The sequence below is a fragment of the Rhinolophus hipposideros genome, assembly GCF_964194185.1.
Source record: "Rhinolophus hipposideros genome assembly, chromosome: 10".
Taxonomy (NCBI): Eukaryota; Metazoa; Chordata; class Mammalia; order Chiroptera; family Rhinolophidae; genus Rhinolophus; species Rhinolophus hipposideros.
The window spans coordinates 78,779,890-78,796,588 of NC_138056.1; the positions used below are offsets into that span (position 1 = coordinate 78,779,890).

At 45.5% G+C, this 16,699-nt stretch overlaps 1 protein-coding gene across 1 annotated transcript in view; it reads left to right on the plus strand.

The window, feature by feature from the left end:
- Positions 1–16,699, plus strand: part of LOC308503461 (uncharacterized protein) — a gene marked incomplete at its 5' end in the record, with an annotated part of 53,414 nt that overhangs the window by 16,942 nt on the left and 19,773 nt on the right. The window contains 10 exons of the mRNA XM_081062737.1: positions 8,023–8,148; positions 10,304–10,397; positions 10,639–10,856; positions 12,517–12,622; positions 12,870–12,992; positions 13,098–13,269; positions 13,380–13,542; positions 14,207–14,386; positions 15,277–15,451; positions 16,075–16,196. Of these exons, the coding sequence (XP_080918863.1) occupies positions 8,023–8,148; positions 10,304–10,397; positions 10,639–10,856; positions 12,517–12,622; positions 12,870–12,992; positions 13,098–13,269; positions 13,380–13,542; positions 14,207–14,386; positions 15,277–15,451; positions 16,075–16,196 (1,479 nt within the window). The remainder of the gene's footprint in view (positions 1–8,022; positions 8,149–10,303; positions 10,398–10,638; positions 10,857–12,516; positions 12,623–12,869; positions 12,993–13,097; positions 13,270–13,379; positions 13,543–14,206; positions 14,387–15,276; positions 15,452–16,074; positions 16,197–16,699) is intronic.

The window sequence follows — 16,699 nt, forward strand, 5'->3', positions numbered from 1 at the left end:
TATCTTACTCATCTCTGTTCTCACAGACCTCCCACTGCTCCCTGCCCCCACCACCTAGCACTGTACCTTCCATAAGCAAACATTTTCTGGATCAATAAATCCAGGTTAATCCCCCTAAGTCCTTCTGATAGGCCACTCGGGATCCTGGCTAATGGTTGAGAAAAAAAGAAATACAAGAAAACCAAAACATGTCCACTCCTCAGCAACAATATATATTACTCAAAGTTTCAAAAGAGAGAATGCTAGAGAACGCCCTGGTAATATTGTCAGAAGGTCCCTGGATAGAAGAACCTTCCCCATTCTTACTGGATATTGTCCTGAATTTCCACTTATACTTTCCTGGTGACACTTCTGCCCCTACACTCCTATTCATCCATGGGAAACTTCTGGTGGACATATTAAACACTTTTTCAAAACCCCAATTTTCTGAACTTGAGGAAAAACAGGCTTCCCTTGCCTGGGGAGCTGGGTGTTGCCCCGTCCATCCAGCGTGTGAGGCTGCCCTCTCTCCCTCACACACACCCCAGCGGGCGGCAGCTAAGCCTCTGTGGTCAGGACCCCAGTGAGGCCTCCTGGTGATTTGCATATAATTACACACAATGCCAGGCACAACAAAGCCACTCCACACAGCAGAGCCTTCTCAGCTGAGTTTAAGGTTTAATCTCCTTAATACAAAAGTTTCTGCTTTGCTTTGGATGGGTTCTGGGACTCTTGCTAATGATGCTAAACAAATAATCGCCCTTTATCCCCCTCCAGGAGACTTTGCCCCTCGCATTGTGGCCGCACAAGCCTGGTTGTTGTGGTTTACGGGCCAGGCCTGCACCTGCACTGTTTGTGTGAGATCACTGGGCACGCACAAAGCTCTTTAAAGGGAGCCAAGCACAGCGGGGCGGGGGCAGCCAGGAGAAGGCACCAGCCCAAGGGCTACTTGAATCCCTCACTAGACACCAGCTCTAGGCTTCCCATACTCACACAGGCTCCTGTTCTTCCCCCAACCACCACCATCCCACTCACTCACCCCCATGCCCTGCTCCCAAAATCCAGCTCCTTCTTTTCTGGTCTTCCAAGTTGATCCTCATCCTTTTCCAGATAGTGTTCGGCCCCCTCATACTTCCCTCCCAGACTCACCCAGCCCCTCAGTTTATGCACCCTTTGCCCCACTATCTGAGAGTCATTGAGTAGGTCAGTTTCCTATTTATTTCAGCACTCCACCCCTAGGACTCATAGGGTAGCCCAAGCAGAGAGTCTCTACGACACTATTTCAGAGTGATACTTAATACCTTTAGTCTTGGCTCCAGCCCTCTGCCACATCATTTTGAAAATGAACCATGATCTTCTGTCTCATATTGATATGGGATTTGGAAGTCTATAATTAAACAGGTGGCCTAGATGGGAGAACCTTGGCTGTCTCGGTTTATTGCTATGTAATAACCCCCAAATCTAGAAGTATAAAGCAACAATCATATTACATCTCACAATGTTGTCACTCAGAAATTTGTTCAGGGCAATTCTTCTGCTCTATGTGGCATCAATAAGGGTTATTCTGTGGTACTCAGCTGGTAAATGGGCTGATCTGGGAGTCTAAGACAGTGTCACTCTCAGGTCTCATGACTTGGTAAGTGTCGCCAGAAGGCTTGGCTCTGCTGGGACTATTGACCAAAGGGCCTATCCTTACATAGCAAATCAAGGCTGCCAGATAGAATGTTCCAAAAGAACTGGACAGAAGCTGAAAGTCTTCATAGGACCTAAATTCAGAAATCCCAGAACTTCACTTCTGTCACGTTCAATTGGTCAAGCAGTTTCAAGATGAGCAAATTTGCAGACATCTTTAGTTTACCACACCAGCTAAAAAGGTCTTGTCAGAATCCACCAGCCCCTGTAACCAGTACAGGAGCAATGTCCTGGGCCCAAAGCCTGAATAGCCTAACCTTGCAAATAGAACATTGCAGTTTTCCAGCCTGTATGCCCTAGGTGCTAACATCACTCTCCTTCTTTTTCCCAGAGACTCACACAAATTGTCTCCCCCTTGCCTAGTACAGCATCCCCAGTTGACATATTGTTGCCCTGTGGGGAGAATCTTTCATTTTTCTTGGCTGCTGCCAGACCTACAGCTGCCCTTTTCAAGTTTTTGTTCACAGATAGCTTTAGATGAGAGATAAGGAAGTTTGAGTCCATTTTTGCAGAGGCAAAGATACTACCCCAAGATAGGGGATTAATGTTCCAGACTTTCAATCCCATCCCAGCCATGGCAGAATCACACCAGCAGCAAGTCCCTTTTGAGGGAAAGGGTGGTCACCTGTATCGTGCTCTAAGGCTCTCTGTGAGTCAAAGGTGAGCCTTGAGCATGAGCAGGACAACAAAAATGGGGAGTGGGGAGGGACGTTTTTATCTGCCATACCACTTAGGTATTGAGTAACATACACACCAAGCAATGCTGGTCAGACAGGCTCCAGCAGACCCACCTGGCCCAAACTAGCTGCATTTTTCCTGGCTCCAGGCTAGGAGTGGCAGGCGTCTGGCAAAGCCAATTTTGCTCCAGGAGCAAGGGTGCAGGGTCATGTACGCCAGGGCCACACAGGCCTTTTGTAGTTTCGTCTTTAATATGTTTCAAATTTTATTATGAAATATTTAAGCCATACAAAAAGGAATCGTGAATGCAAAAATGAACATCCATGCACCCACCCCTCACTTAAGAAATAAAATGTCACTGACACTGTTGACATTCCCTGTGCCACATGTATTTTCAGGGACCTGGAGAGTTAGAGAGAAAAGGGTGTCTGCTCATTTCTACCCAGGAAGGGGAGAAGCATTGATAGGGAACAGGGAGGTTAACCTCAGCATTGGCAATCGCTGCTCCTTCCAGAGAAGGACCACTTATTGTGGTCCCAGTCAAGGGAGATTTTATGAGTCTGGGGAATGGACCATAGCAAATGTAGAACACTGTTTCCTTTAACTCCCAGCTCAGAGACTTCCCAGATCCCACAGTATGAGTTAGTCACTAGTTCCTTAGGGATTCTTCAGAGATTGACTTTTTCTATCTCCCACACTCAACTGTGAATTTCCTCCACGACTGTGCATTATTCATTTTTGATCTCTCACAAAGTTCTTGTGCAGAGTCACGAGTCTTTGTTATTGACTTGAATTTGTGATTAAGTCTTAGGAAACCCCCATGGTCAATGGGCAGGGGACAGGAAACTTAACAAAAGGAAAAGGAAAAGTGGGTTGAAAAAGAAGAGACCAGAGCACACTTAGCATCCAGATCTTGGTTTCTAATACCATTCCAGCACAAAAGGAATCAGGACTCCTTGGAGAAATGACTCATTCTAAGACTGGGGCAAGAAATAGACAAGATGGGCCTAGGGCATTTTCTAGTGCTGGAAAGTAAAGAAATGCTAAACAACAACAACAAAATACCCACAATGATAAATTATGTCAAAGGACCCAGGAGCCAACTGAAAGAGCTCCCAATGGCAAATGCTGGACCATTTTGAGAGAGAGAGAAAAAAAAAGAAAAACAGAAAGAAGTACAACCCAAAGTAAGAAATCAATAGCTATGAGTCCATACTCTATAAATAAATAACTGAATAAATAAATAGGGGAGAAGAAATCAATCTCTCGTGCAGAAGAATTCTATATAGTTATGTATTAGGTGGGTGCAAAAGTAATTGCAGGTTTTGAATTATTTTTGTCCTTTTAAACCACAATTACTTTTGCACTGACCTAATAGGTACTCCACCCTCAGGGAGGTGGAGCATAGCTCTCTCCTTCTTAAGTGTAGGGTATATATAGTGACTTCCTTCCAAGGGGTACAGTATAAAATGGAGAAAAATAAAAAGTAATGTTACAATGGAGAAAACCTGACAAACACCTCAGCCAGCTAATCAAGGTGATTACATCAGCAGTGATGCCTCCTACTGACAGTATACACCCTTGATGTGAAATGGTGAAAACAGCACCTTATCTCTGTGGTCTTCTTCCCAAAATCCCATGATGCCAGTCTGGTCATTAGAAAAACATCAGACAAATCTCAATAGAGGGATGGCCTGCAGTACATCTCATCAGTACGCCTCAAAACTGCAGGGTCATTGAAAACAAGGGAAGTCTAAGAAACTGTCACAACCAAGTGGAGCCAAAGAGACAGGACAACTACATGTAATCGGGGATCCTGGAATAGAAAAGGACATCAGGTAAAAGCTAAGAAAATCTAGACAAAATATGGACTTTACTTAATAATAATGTATTGGTTCATTAATTATAACAAATGTACCATATTAGTGTAAGATGTTAATTATAGGAAACTGGATGAAAGGTATAATATGTGGGAACTCTCTGTACCACCTTTGCAATTTTTCTGTAAATCTAAAACTGTTCTTTAAAAAAGTGTATCAAAAATAAAAATCAGCATGTTACAGGAAAAACTTAAATACAACTGTAAAAACAGAGAGAAAAGCATAAGAGACTGAGAGGACTTCAGAATCACGGACGTGAAGAAGTCCCCAACCTGTCTGAACCAGTGGAGAGTCAGTTAAAATCAGAACTGAAAGCTCTAGACCAGCTGGTGGTACTGCCAATGGCCTTGGAGAGGGCAGTGTTAGGAGATGAAGAGTATGGAAGGCAGAAAGCTAGGGGAGATAGTGCAAGGACATGGAAAGAGCAAATGTAGACAGACTCAGAAAGTGTGGCCTTTGGGGATAAACAAAAAGATGGGTGACACACTAAGCCTCAGTTAGAAGACTCAAACTAGATACACACTGAGAAACACAGGTGAATCTTTCAACCAGTGCTGAGGGGAAAAGTAAAAAACAAAACAAAATCTCACAATAACCTTTACTAACATTTTTAAGTGCACGTGCATAAACAATACTAATTTTGCACGGACACTCATAAACATGTATTAAATTTATTAGAATGATTGCTGTGGGGAGATGGGAGAATGAATGGGAAAAATAAGTGGATACAATAGGAGAGAGTTCCTGCCCAGACCAGCAATGAAAATATGCCATGAGCTGAGTAGGAACTCAAAGGGAACTCATCACTTTTCTGAACTCAAACTTCTACACCTGAGGAATGTAGGGGTATGGGGGAGAGATTGGCAAGAAAGAAAGGGAAGAGAAGGGAAACAGGAGAGCCGTGTTGCCAAGAAGTAATGGAATCAGATTTTCTTCAAAACTGGAGAAAAGGCAAAAGAAAAGGAAGTAGTGGAAAGGGAGAGGTAGGCGATGCCAAAGAAGAAAGGCAGGAGAGCACAGCATCTAAAGCCTAGTGGGGGATTTCTTTGTAGGAGAGGAGGAGCGAGGGTGGACTATATTAAACTCTCAATCAGGAAGTTTGTTTTTGAAAGCCACAAACATCCCTGTCAAGCAGGACACTCTGATATAAGCTTTAAGGAACAGGAAAAAAAATAAAGATCAATAAATATTGGTGCTGGGGTGAAAAGGAGAGACTGGCAGCTCAAAGGAAAACCTAAGGTTCCAATCAGGGTATCACGAAAAAAGCACTGATGGGAATTTGGGCACCTCATTCTCCCATCAACCAGTTATGTGACCTTGTGAAAAAAATCCCTTCATCTCTCTTAGCCTTGTTTTCTCATCGATGTCTAAGCTTCCTTCGCTGATTCCACCAATTAATGCAATTTGTGAGTTAAGGCAGGAAGGAAAATAAATAGCATCCCCTGAGAGTGGCTGGTGTTCTACCAGGCCTTTGTCATTTACTCTCCCACTCTCATTGCTTATTATGCCAATGAAGTCCAGGGAACATTCTCTTTCTGGGCCCTTTCAGCACGTATAGTCATTAGCACCGATTCTCTCTCTTTCATTGTGCCCTCATTTGTCATATAGGAATATACAGCCTATGAGGGCAGCGTCCATTCGTGTCTTGTGCTTTTTTTTTTTTTTGTATTCCCACAGGTCTGGGCTAAGGAAAGGGGCTCATTCAACACTTTGCCACTTCGTAGGCTCAAAATATATTCAATAGCTCTGAGGCCAGGCTTCCCAGGAAAGAATAATCAGGATCAGATTTTTTTATTCAATCTTTGATCTGAGGAGCAATCTGAACTTTCTTTTTTCTCTTTTCCAATTTATTATTTCTAGAAATCTGATCCAGCAACCTGACCTTATGGAAATTTTCCATCTTGGCTTGTGTTGACCCAAGACAAATCACTTCCCTTCCCTGGGCCTCAGTTTCCTCGTCTGCAAAATAAGAAGATTGAAGGACACAACCCCTAGGGTCTCTTTTAGCTGGAATACTCTCCACCCACTGGAGTAATCTGATGCTATTTAGGCCGCCAGCACCCTTTTACCAGCCAAGTACAATCTCACAGGCCCATTCACTGGGTAGAAATGACTGTTGAGATTGATTTCACAGCAAAAAGGGGAATGAGGAGATTTTCTGGCCATGATTGCAATAGACACAGGATAAAGAGAGTTCAGAAGGCTACAGAATTTCCCATAAGATCTCAGAGCAAGAAAAACTTCACCTATCTTCTCACAGAGGAAGGAAGGGTGATGAGATGAACCCACATTCTGCCACCTGGGAAATTTATGTGATTGATATGGAAAGTACATGCCTGGGAGCCAGATTACCTGGGTTCTACCCTTGACCTCACTTCCTATTAACAGTATGATCTTAAGCAAGTGACCTAACCTTATTGAGCCTCCATTTCTTACATGATAAGATGGGGTTAAGCACAATGTCTGTCGCATAAGATAGTTGTATCAGAAAGGATCGTGTATGTCAAAGTTCTTACAAAACTTCTCTGCATAAAATGTAGTAACTATGGCCTTATCTGAGAGTTTGTTAGAAATGTAGAATCTTCGTCCCCGCCCTATATCACCTTTAGTACTGAATCAGAATCTCTCTTTTAGGTACTCAAACAATCAATAGCAAGACAACAATCAACCCAATTTAAAAATGGGCAAAGGACTTGAATAGACATTTCTCAAAATAAGAAATACAAATTGCCAACAGACATATGAAAAGATGCTCAACATCACTAATTATCAGGGAAATGCAAATCAAAACCACAGTGAGATATCATCTCACACCTGTTAGAATGGATATCATCAAATAGACAAAAGATAACAAGTATTGGCAAGGATGCAGAGAAAAGGGAATCCTTGTGCACTGTTGGTGGGAATGTAAATTGCTACAGGCATTATGGAAAACAGTATGGAAGTTCCTCAAAACATTAAAAATAGAACTACCATAGGATCCAGCGATTCCACTTCTGGGTATTTATCAACATGAAATTAAATCAGTATGTTAAAGAGATATCTACACTCCCATGTTCACTGCAGTGTTATTCACAATAGCCAAGTTATGGAAACAGCACAAGTGTCCATCAATGAATAAATAGATAAAGCAACTGTGGGATATATAATGGAATATTAGTCAGCCATGAGAAAGAAGGAAATCCTGACATTTGCGACAGCATGGATGAAGCTGAAAGACATTAAGCTAAGTGAAAGAAACCAAACAGAGAAAGACAAACTCTCTGATATCACTTATAAGTGGAATCTAAAAAAAAAAATAGGGACATGTTTGATAAGGGGCACAAAGTTTCAGTTAGGTAAAATGAATAAGTCTAGAGATCTAATATACAGCATGGTAACTATAGTTAATAATACTGTATCGAATACTAGAAACATGCTAAGATAGTATATTTCTGGTGTTCTCATCACACACAAAAAAATAACTATGTGAGGAAACATGTTAATTAGGAAATACGTGAATTATATAGTCACTTCACTATATATGTATATCAAATCATCATGCTGTATACTTTAAATGTATACATCTTTATCTTGAAAAAATATATAAAGAAAAGTAAATAAAATTAAAAAATAAAAGATCCCCAGGTGATTGGTAGGGACGATACAGTTTTAGAATTGTTGTAAAACATTACATAGATGTTAATCTCAATTTCCACCAAAATAATTAAGGTAATGATACTAATTTACACACACACACACACACACACACACAAGTTCTCCCTTGTAACAGCTTTTCTTCTCCCTCCATTAGAGCAACCTCACCACCACCAACCACTACCGCCATTTCCTGCAAGCTCACAGTGCCACCTTCTGGAAATACAATGGCAGGACAACTCAATCACTCAAGGACAAAGCAGAGGACAGAGAGAGGGCAAAGGTGGGAGTGCGCTGCGGCTCACAAGCCTGCAGAGAAGTGGCTTTGCTGGAAGATGACACTCTGTGCTATCCAATATGGTAATCACTAGCCACTTAAGGCTACTGGACACTTGAAATGCGGCTAATCTGAACTGAAATGTGTTGTTAAGTATAAAATGGATTTCAAAGACTCAGTATGAAAAAATGTAAAATGGCATATTATTTGTTTTTATGTTGATTACATGTTGAAGTAATATTTTAGATACATTGGGTTAAAAGAACATCTTATTAAAATTAGTTTCACCTGTTTCTTTTTATTTTTATAATATAGCTACTACCGTGTTTCCCCAAAAATAAGACCTAACTGGAAAATAAGCCCTAGCATGATTTTCCAGGATGACATCCCCTGAACATAAGCCCTAATGCATCTTTCGGAGCAAAAATTAATATAAGACCCAGTCTTCTTTGGGGGGAAACACGATAGAAAATTTTAAATTATGTGTGTGACACATTATATTTTCATTGGACAGCACTGCAAGCTGTGTTCTTTCAGAATACGGGTTCCCAGGGATCTTAATTTCTTCCCCCTCAAATATACTTCTGCACCCCAGCAATCCTCCTTCTGGCTTCAGCTCCACAAACAGCACCCAACAATCTTGTAGTGCTTTTGGCACATTCTTATAGGAATCACCAGTCCTAGAAGACAGCGTGGTATATAAGTAAGCGCACAACAAATCTTTGTTGAATGAATGAATGAATGAATGAATGAATGAATGAATGAATGAATGAAGTGTCCTCAAGTAGAGGGACACCTTGTCCTTAACTGGTGGACCTCTTTTTAGAAGTAAGTAAGTCGTAAGTCAGTCAGAGGAAAATTTGGCTAATTAAGTGGGACAGATCAAATCAGATACACAATTTATCATGTTTTAAACCAAGATCTGAGTACAACGTCATACAACAAGTTCCCTTAAGGCTCTCCTAACCCAGTACTATTCAAACTGGAGTCAGAGGTCTCGTTTACCATTTGTAAGTTGTGCTTACAAACTGGGTGGCCATGAAAATCCCAGAACCTCACTTCCTTTCCTGAATAGCCACACTTTCCTTCACAGCCACACCTCATCCATTAGCGCTTCTGTTAACACTTCATGGCTTCCCAAGCACTGTCAGACCTGTTACTTGATTGATTTCCACAACTGTTATGGAGAAAACCAAGTAGCATTATTTATTATCACATTTTTACAAGTGATAAGTCAACTGATTATCCAATTTCCAAAGATAATCAACAACAAGGCCGGGACTTTAGCCTTTCTCTCCACAACCTGCTGCGTGCTTTATCCATTGCATCACGGGTTATTCCAAGGGCTCACTGGCTGGTTTACATTTCCAGGTATTTCGTGCGTGCCTATACTTCAAGAGCGCTTGACTGGTTGTGTGAATTTATTGAAACTTTCCACTTTTCTGGCCTCAGTCTTCTCATCTATAAATTGGGAGGACAGAACTAAATGATCTCTAAGGTCCTTTCTAATGTTGAAATCATGTGGATCTCTGGGCTGAACATGCACCAAAGGCAGAATATGTTTCATTCCCTTTGCAACTTTCCTGCAGGATTTTATACACACTGCTTAAATGAGGTTGACTGACTTTGCCTTGCAAAAGGAGGGAGCTGGCATGTCCCTTGCTCCCACAGAGCCCAGTTACACACACGCACGCGCGCGCACACACACACACACACACACCGGCTGCTCTAGCAAGTAAAATTGTATATGAAGAGAGGAAAAAGAAGGTGACACTATTTAAGTTGTGTGGGCCAAAGCTGCCCAGAAGATCCATATCTCAGATTTCATCTTCATAAAATATTCAGTGAGTGCTTCCTGAAGCTCCTGTGAGTGGCAGAGGCTCGCCTTTCTAGGCATTTCTCTCTACGTACAGATCCCTGGGCCCATCACTCTCTGTGCTGCTCCCATCCTGATCTCATCCTCTCCTGCTGTTGCTCTTTTGCTGTGTCTTTGCCTTCTGCTCCTCTCTCTCCATCTGCATCCCCAGAGGTCTTTCTGGGACACTGTCCTCCCCCCACCTCCATGTCTGCCTCTCTCCCTGCCACTCTCAACCCTGCTCAGGTGAGGATTTTCCCCTTCAGGACATGGGCCTGTGTAGCTCTCCTCTGCTTTGCCCTCCAGAGCGCCACGTGCCTGAACAGGAAGAATCCCCAGGACTGTGGGGACAAGAAACCCTGTACAGAAGAAGAGCCGGAGCAAGCAGGGTGTCCACAGGGTAGGGGTTGGGACTGAATTTGCTCCAAAGGAGTTGGGGATAAATTGACTAGTGGGGAAAGAAAAACATCTTTGAGGGGAGATGCTGGCTTTAGGAGATACCTAGGCTGGTCAGAAGCCCCTATATCAGGAAAGAGAACAGTCAGGGATCCACCAAGGGCCCCTGGGGAAATCACCTGGGGCCTCACAGCTTCCGGGAGCTTAGTCGTAGCCCTAATTACTGTGCGCTTGTAACTCCACAGGTAAACTCTGTCCTAGTGTACCACCTGCTCCCTGTCCCCCTGGAACTTTCCTCTCCAGACTGAGTCCCCACAACACCCCCTTCTGCCACCTCTGCCCTCGGGGATTCTTCAACCCCTGGCCTGGCCAGGATGCCTGTTATCCCTGTGGCTCGGTGGCCACACAACCGGAAGAGGGCAAGGAGACGTGCATCTGCCCTGGGCCCGGCCAAGTCTTCCAGGTATGTCCTCTGGCGGTGGGACCCAAGGACAGGGGGCATTTCCAGGACTGTTATGGTCTCTAGTCAAGTTCAGCTCAGGTATAACCCGACCTGGGTTAGCTCAGGTTTCCAAGTGACGTGGGGGTAGGGTTGCCCAGTTAAACCTGAATTTCAGATAAATTATGGATGAGTTTTCAGCATAAATATGTCTCAAATATTCAATGGGACGTACTTATACAAAGAAATTATTTATCTGAAATTCAATTTAACTGGGTATCCTCTATTTTTACTTACTAAATCTGGCAAACCTACTAGGAGGAAAGGGCAGACTTTTATTATTCTCCACCATGACCACTCTCAAAACACATGCTGCCCAACCCCTTCCAACTTGAACTTTTCCCATAAGCCAATAAATATGCCTGTGAATTCCTCCTTTCCTAAAATTCCCAAGTCTTTTTGACCAAAATGGATCCTAACCAGCATGTGCTAGGAACCTTCCCCTCTGATCTGACTCCTGTCCAGCCCGGTCCAGGAGGTTGATCCCTCACTTCCCCAACCCCACCCTTATTTTCTGGCCCATGTCAGGCGGTCACAGCCAAGGGGTTGTGTGTGGTTCACTTCAACCATGTATTAACCAGCCAGCCTGAAACTGTATTCCCTCCCTCCCCAACCCCTAGCCTAGTGACGGGCTATGCCCCTGCCTCCCAGGCTACCAAGACCTTGGGGAGCCAAGGGGCTGTGTTCAGCGGGAACACAAAAGCTGCAAGGATGGGGCCACCTGGAACCAGGAGGGGTTATGTTTGACCAAGGACCAATGGAATGACCACTGTGCCAATGAGGTAGAAGGCTGCTGATATATTGCACCCCTTGCATTCCTGGCCCTCTGCCCAACCGTTCACATGCCCAACCTCATAGCCTCTGGGCTCATTCCACTCACATTTCTCTGGAAACATGGAAACAGCTACACTCTGAAGCTGGAAAGAACTGGTGGGAGCTTCCCCCAGGGAGGGGTCCCCAAAAGTTAGTCTTTGTACAGGTATGTGCCACACCAGAGGATGCCCGTGGCTATGACCCAGGCCTGGGGCTCTGTCAGTGCTGGGGACAATACTCAAGTGGAATGTGTGGCCCCCCGTGCGCAGAGAGACAGAGACACATCCTGCAGCTCAGCTGCTCTGAGGGCATCGCACAGATTTCTATTGCTGAAGACACCGGGAGCCAGGTAGAGTGCCCTGAGGTCCAACCCCATGCTGAGCTGGGCCACTGCTGAAAGCAGAGACCTGTGGCCTCTGCCTCCTAAAGGGGAGTGTATGTGACATATGTGGGCACCAGATTCAGGCCCTGCTCACTGACCCATGTCACTGGCACAATCTCTGGTACCATAAAAATAGCCCCGTTGTTAATTTAATTTCATCCTATCAAACTCCTTGAATAACTCATTGTGTCCATTAAAGAAGGGAACTGTTATGGAAATATTCCCACGTAAGCAAGAGACATACCCAGAGTCATCACTCCAGGTTGCCTCTGCCCCACAGAGCTCTTCAACCTCTTCCCACCACCACCTCCCTCCAACAGGACACTCAGAGAGGGCTCGAGGAAGCCCTGTGCTCTCCTCACCTCCCTGCCAGCCAGTGTATTATAGTGTCTTAAGGGAAGAACTAACACTGGACCTCCCTGTTCCCAGGAATTTTATCTTCTGGACAGGCCTTCCTCACCACGCTCTGTGGGCCATCCATGCAACTTAGACCAAAGGCAGAAACCTGTCCCTCTGTATGTGGTCTGGATGGACGGTAAGAGAGCTGGACAGAGGGTGGCCCCAGGGAGGCCCGCGGCACAGGACCACATGTGGGCAAGCCTTGTCCACGCCCGGTGTAAGCGTTGCCCCTGCAAGTAGAAGCTGAGGGCTCCCCAAGAAGTACATGTGGATTCTGACCCCTCAGTTTTTTCAGAAAATTGAATCCTTCCATATGCAAATCAGGGATGGAAATCATCACTTATATCCATGCACCAGGAAAACTCTCTCCATGGGCCCTGTAGGTTCAGGAGAGCCCTGTCTTGTTCTAGAGACTGGCTTTCTGGGCTTGACCAGACCGGGCCGTGAACTGCTGCTTGCCCTCAGCCTGCCCCTCAGAGAGCCCAGGCTCCCAGGCCAGGACGCAGGTGAGTATCCCCACTGACACCTGTTGCCTCCTCCACCCTCACCAGTCTCAGCATGAATCCATTTGAAGAGTGGCTGCTCTCCCTCATGTTCTCAATCTTGACCAGGAAAGTCAAGGGAAGGACATCTGTCCTCTCCTTGGTCACTGAGCCTCAACTCCACACACCTTGGGGATCTGTCGACCCCAGAGCCAGGCATCCGAAACCCCACAGTCTGCCTCCAAATCAACAATACACTGGCCTTCCTGGTGACCCGTGAGCATTACCCTGAGTATGACCTGTGAGTGTCCAGAGAACATGGCCCTACCACTGAGCCTCCGGAGGGGAAATGCTCCTGTGCCTACAGCCACCTCTAAGAGACAGTATACCCCCTCTTTTCTCTATCCCCAGGGGCCACTTCTATAACACACTAAGGGAGTTTGACTGGGGACGCTTCCGGGCACTTGCTGAGGAATCCCCCCTCCATGATCAAAGCCCCTTCCTCTTTCTGCATCAGTTCCAGCAACCTGGGGTCTATGTCTTCCATCTGAGTAGCAACCGGCATCGGAAGATGGTTTGTCTATGATGGTTTGCTTCACTTAAGACGTTATCCCTGTATCTCCCCTCTCTTTAAAAAATACCGCCTCGTAACCATCCCAGACAGATCTGGGATGCCATGGATGGCCCACCCCCACCCCAGATTTCAGTCCTAACAGATAATTCTGGGGATGCCAAGAAGTTGCTCCATAATGCCCAACCTGTGAGGTGTGAGGAGGGGAAGACTGTGAGGATGAAAATTCAATGTGTATGTAAAGACATCAGAACATCTGTTTGTCTCTCACGGCCCTCGTCATTTTCCCCATCCCTACCCTCTTTCGTCCTGAGTGCACATATCCCAAGCCGCTCTACACAGGCTTTTCGCCATGTGACCTGCACATGACGCCACCACTGATGCTAGTGCTCTGTCTTGGTCAAATGCAGGATTTAGTATCTCAACCTCTCAGCGCACTTCTAAGAGGGGGTGCTGACTTAGCCCAGGAACATGCAGACAAGTAGTTATCTGACGTGAATTCTTTTCCCAGAGAAAACCCAACTTCTGCTCCCCTCAGGTTTGCATAAAGATCTGGACTATTCAGTTAATATTGACAGCCCTGGGTTCCCACTTCCCCCGCCCCCCATGCCCCGCCAGTCTCTGGCAGACAGTGGGACAAAGGCTAAACAGACTTTTTTTCATCTAGTACATCCGTACCCTCCCGCCAGGGGGCCAGTGCTTTGGGGAAGGGCCCTACTCCTTCACGACTCCCAGGTATCTCATCCAAACTGGCATTGCCAGGATCCCCAGGCTCCCGAAGAGTTCTGATTGGCCGGGAATCCTAGGGGAGATTGTCCTGCTGCTGGGTCTCTGCCTACTTCTGTTGGTGAGTAAAGCAGGACTAGTGACATTTTAACCACTATGCCACTCCAATCCCATGTAAATGGATCTTCCAGTCCTCTGTTACAGTAGGCATTATAACAGTTGCTAAGATGTCAAAGTGACAAAGGTACAGCCTCAGGCCTCCAGTGGGCTACCTTTAGTAGGGAGAATATAGACAAGGAAACACATAAATGCCAGTAAGTGTTGCAGAGCTATGGTGAAAGTATGTCCAGAGTGCCCTAGCTACACAAAGGAGGGAGTCGACTGTTCTCCCTGGAGGGTCAGACTTTCCAGAAGACGTGATTCCGGAATGAGGCTTGAAATATGAGACTATAAGAATGCAGTCCCTGTACTAACAAAGAGGTTGGCGAGCTGGGCGGTGGGAGGGTAAGGCAATTGGGAGGAGAGGAGGGAGGAGAAGAAAGGGAATATTATGATCAAGTCACAGAGGCATGACACAGCATTCACCTGCTCAGGGAACCAAACGTGGTCCCCAGAGACTGAAGCTTAGGGTGCAAGGACAGGAATGGGGCTGGCACTGGGAGACAGACCAAGTTGTGGATAGTCTCATGGGCCCTGCTAAGAAGTTTGGACTTTATTCTCTGGGCAGTGGGGATCCATTAAGAAATTTGAGCAAGGGAGAAACCCTAGTGAGACTTCCATTGTTTTCTCTAGCAAGACTTATGCTTATTCTAGCAATAGGGTGGAAGTTGGAAATGATTAGGGAGGAGAAAGCCCCAAAGACATAGGCTGTTAAAATAGTCCAAACAAGAGAAGATGAGGTGCTCTCTAACCATAGCTGTGCAGGGATCTTCCTCCTCTCAGAGTCTTCAGAAAGGATGCTTCTCCCTCACTTCCCCCTTTCCTTCACATCACCCATTATGTACCCTGTAGATTCAGTGTCACAGCCTGAGCTGGGCTCGGAAAGCTGCTCCCTACCCCACCTTCAGGAAGCATCAGCAAGGATACAACCTGGACGCCTACACTTCTCCAAAAACTGGGATGACATCAGTGAGGAGAGGCCTATCACACCAAGACTCTGATACCCCCAGGATGGAGGGAGGTCATGGTGAGTGACAGACTTGGGCTAGAATCCCAGCGGGGCTCACAAACCCAGCTGGCCAGCTCCTGCATCCTTCGTGCATCTTCCTAGATTACTCATTGTTCCATTCCTCTTCATTCACTCATTCATTTGCTCAATAAATATTTATTGAGTGGCTACTGTATGCCAGATACTGTCAGGTTCTAGGAATGTAAAGTGTAGAGGGGGACAAGGACCTCTAAGTACAAACTTTCCAAAAGAGAAGTGATATACCATGTACAAAGTGACAAGTCAGGGAATGACCAGTACTACCTAGAGGAGCAACTTGCAGAAGGCCTTACATGTCATGCTGACATGTTTCACCTGTCTACCCTTGCTACTCAAAGCATGGCCTTTAGATGGCAGCCTGGGATTCATTTGTTCTTCTCAAACTTCGGTAAGATGACAAATTACCTCGGGATCTTCTGCTGCAGTAGGTCTGGGTTGGGGTCTAGAATTCTGCATTTCTAACAAGTTCTTCAGCAAAGCTGAGGCTGCTCTTCCAAGGACCATACTTTCAGTAGCAAGACTGTGCCTAAACCATTGAGGAGCTGTAGGGAAGCTCATGTTTGCATTTCAGCAGGATAATCCTGCTTCCCGTCCCTGCATAGGTGGGAGCTGGGGGGCCGAGGAGCAGGTGGACCTGGAGTGGTTTGACACCGAAACCTTCTTTGAGGTCCTGCTCAGGCAGTCTCTGTCAGTGACGGCCAAACTCAGCCAGACCAAGGAAGAGGTAAGTGGAGAAGCTGGGCAAGCAAGTGGAGCTGGAAACAGATTCGCCTCTGGGAGAGTTGGTTATGGAACATAGAGCATAAATAAATCCTCAGTCTATCAGTAAGGAAGCATAAAAAAGGAGAGCATACAAGAGGGAAGACAGAAGGTTTCAGATTACAATTAAGACTGAGTTTATGAGATGTAAGGCCTCAGATCAATAGTAGGAATCTGCCAAGGTCACCTCTAGAGTTTCTTCTTAGATCCCCATTCCTGGTCTTCAGTAGCCCAACTGGGTGAGTAAATTCAGGCAGTAGGTGACAAATATTGGGAGCAAAAAGAACACACTAGAAGTCCACGTATGTAAACTAGGCCAGCGGTTCCCCAGACGGAATGTGCAAACTGACACTTGCCAACACCTTCTTCAACCGGTCTCCACCCCCATTCCTTCCAAGTGTCTCAGGCATGTTGTCCTCGGGAGTCCCTCCACAAACTAGCAGCAGGGGGCACTGTAATCACAGCAGT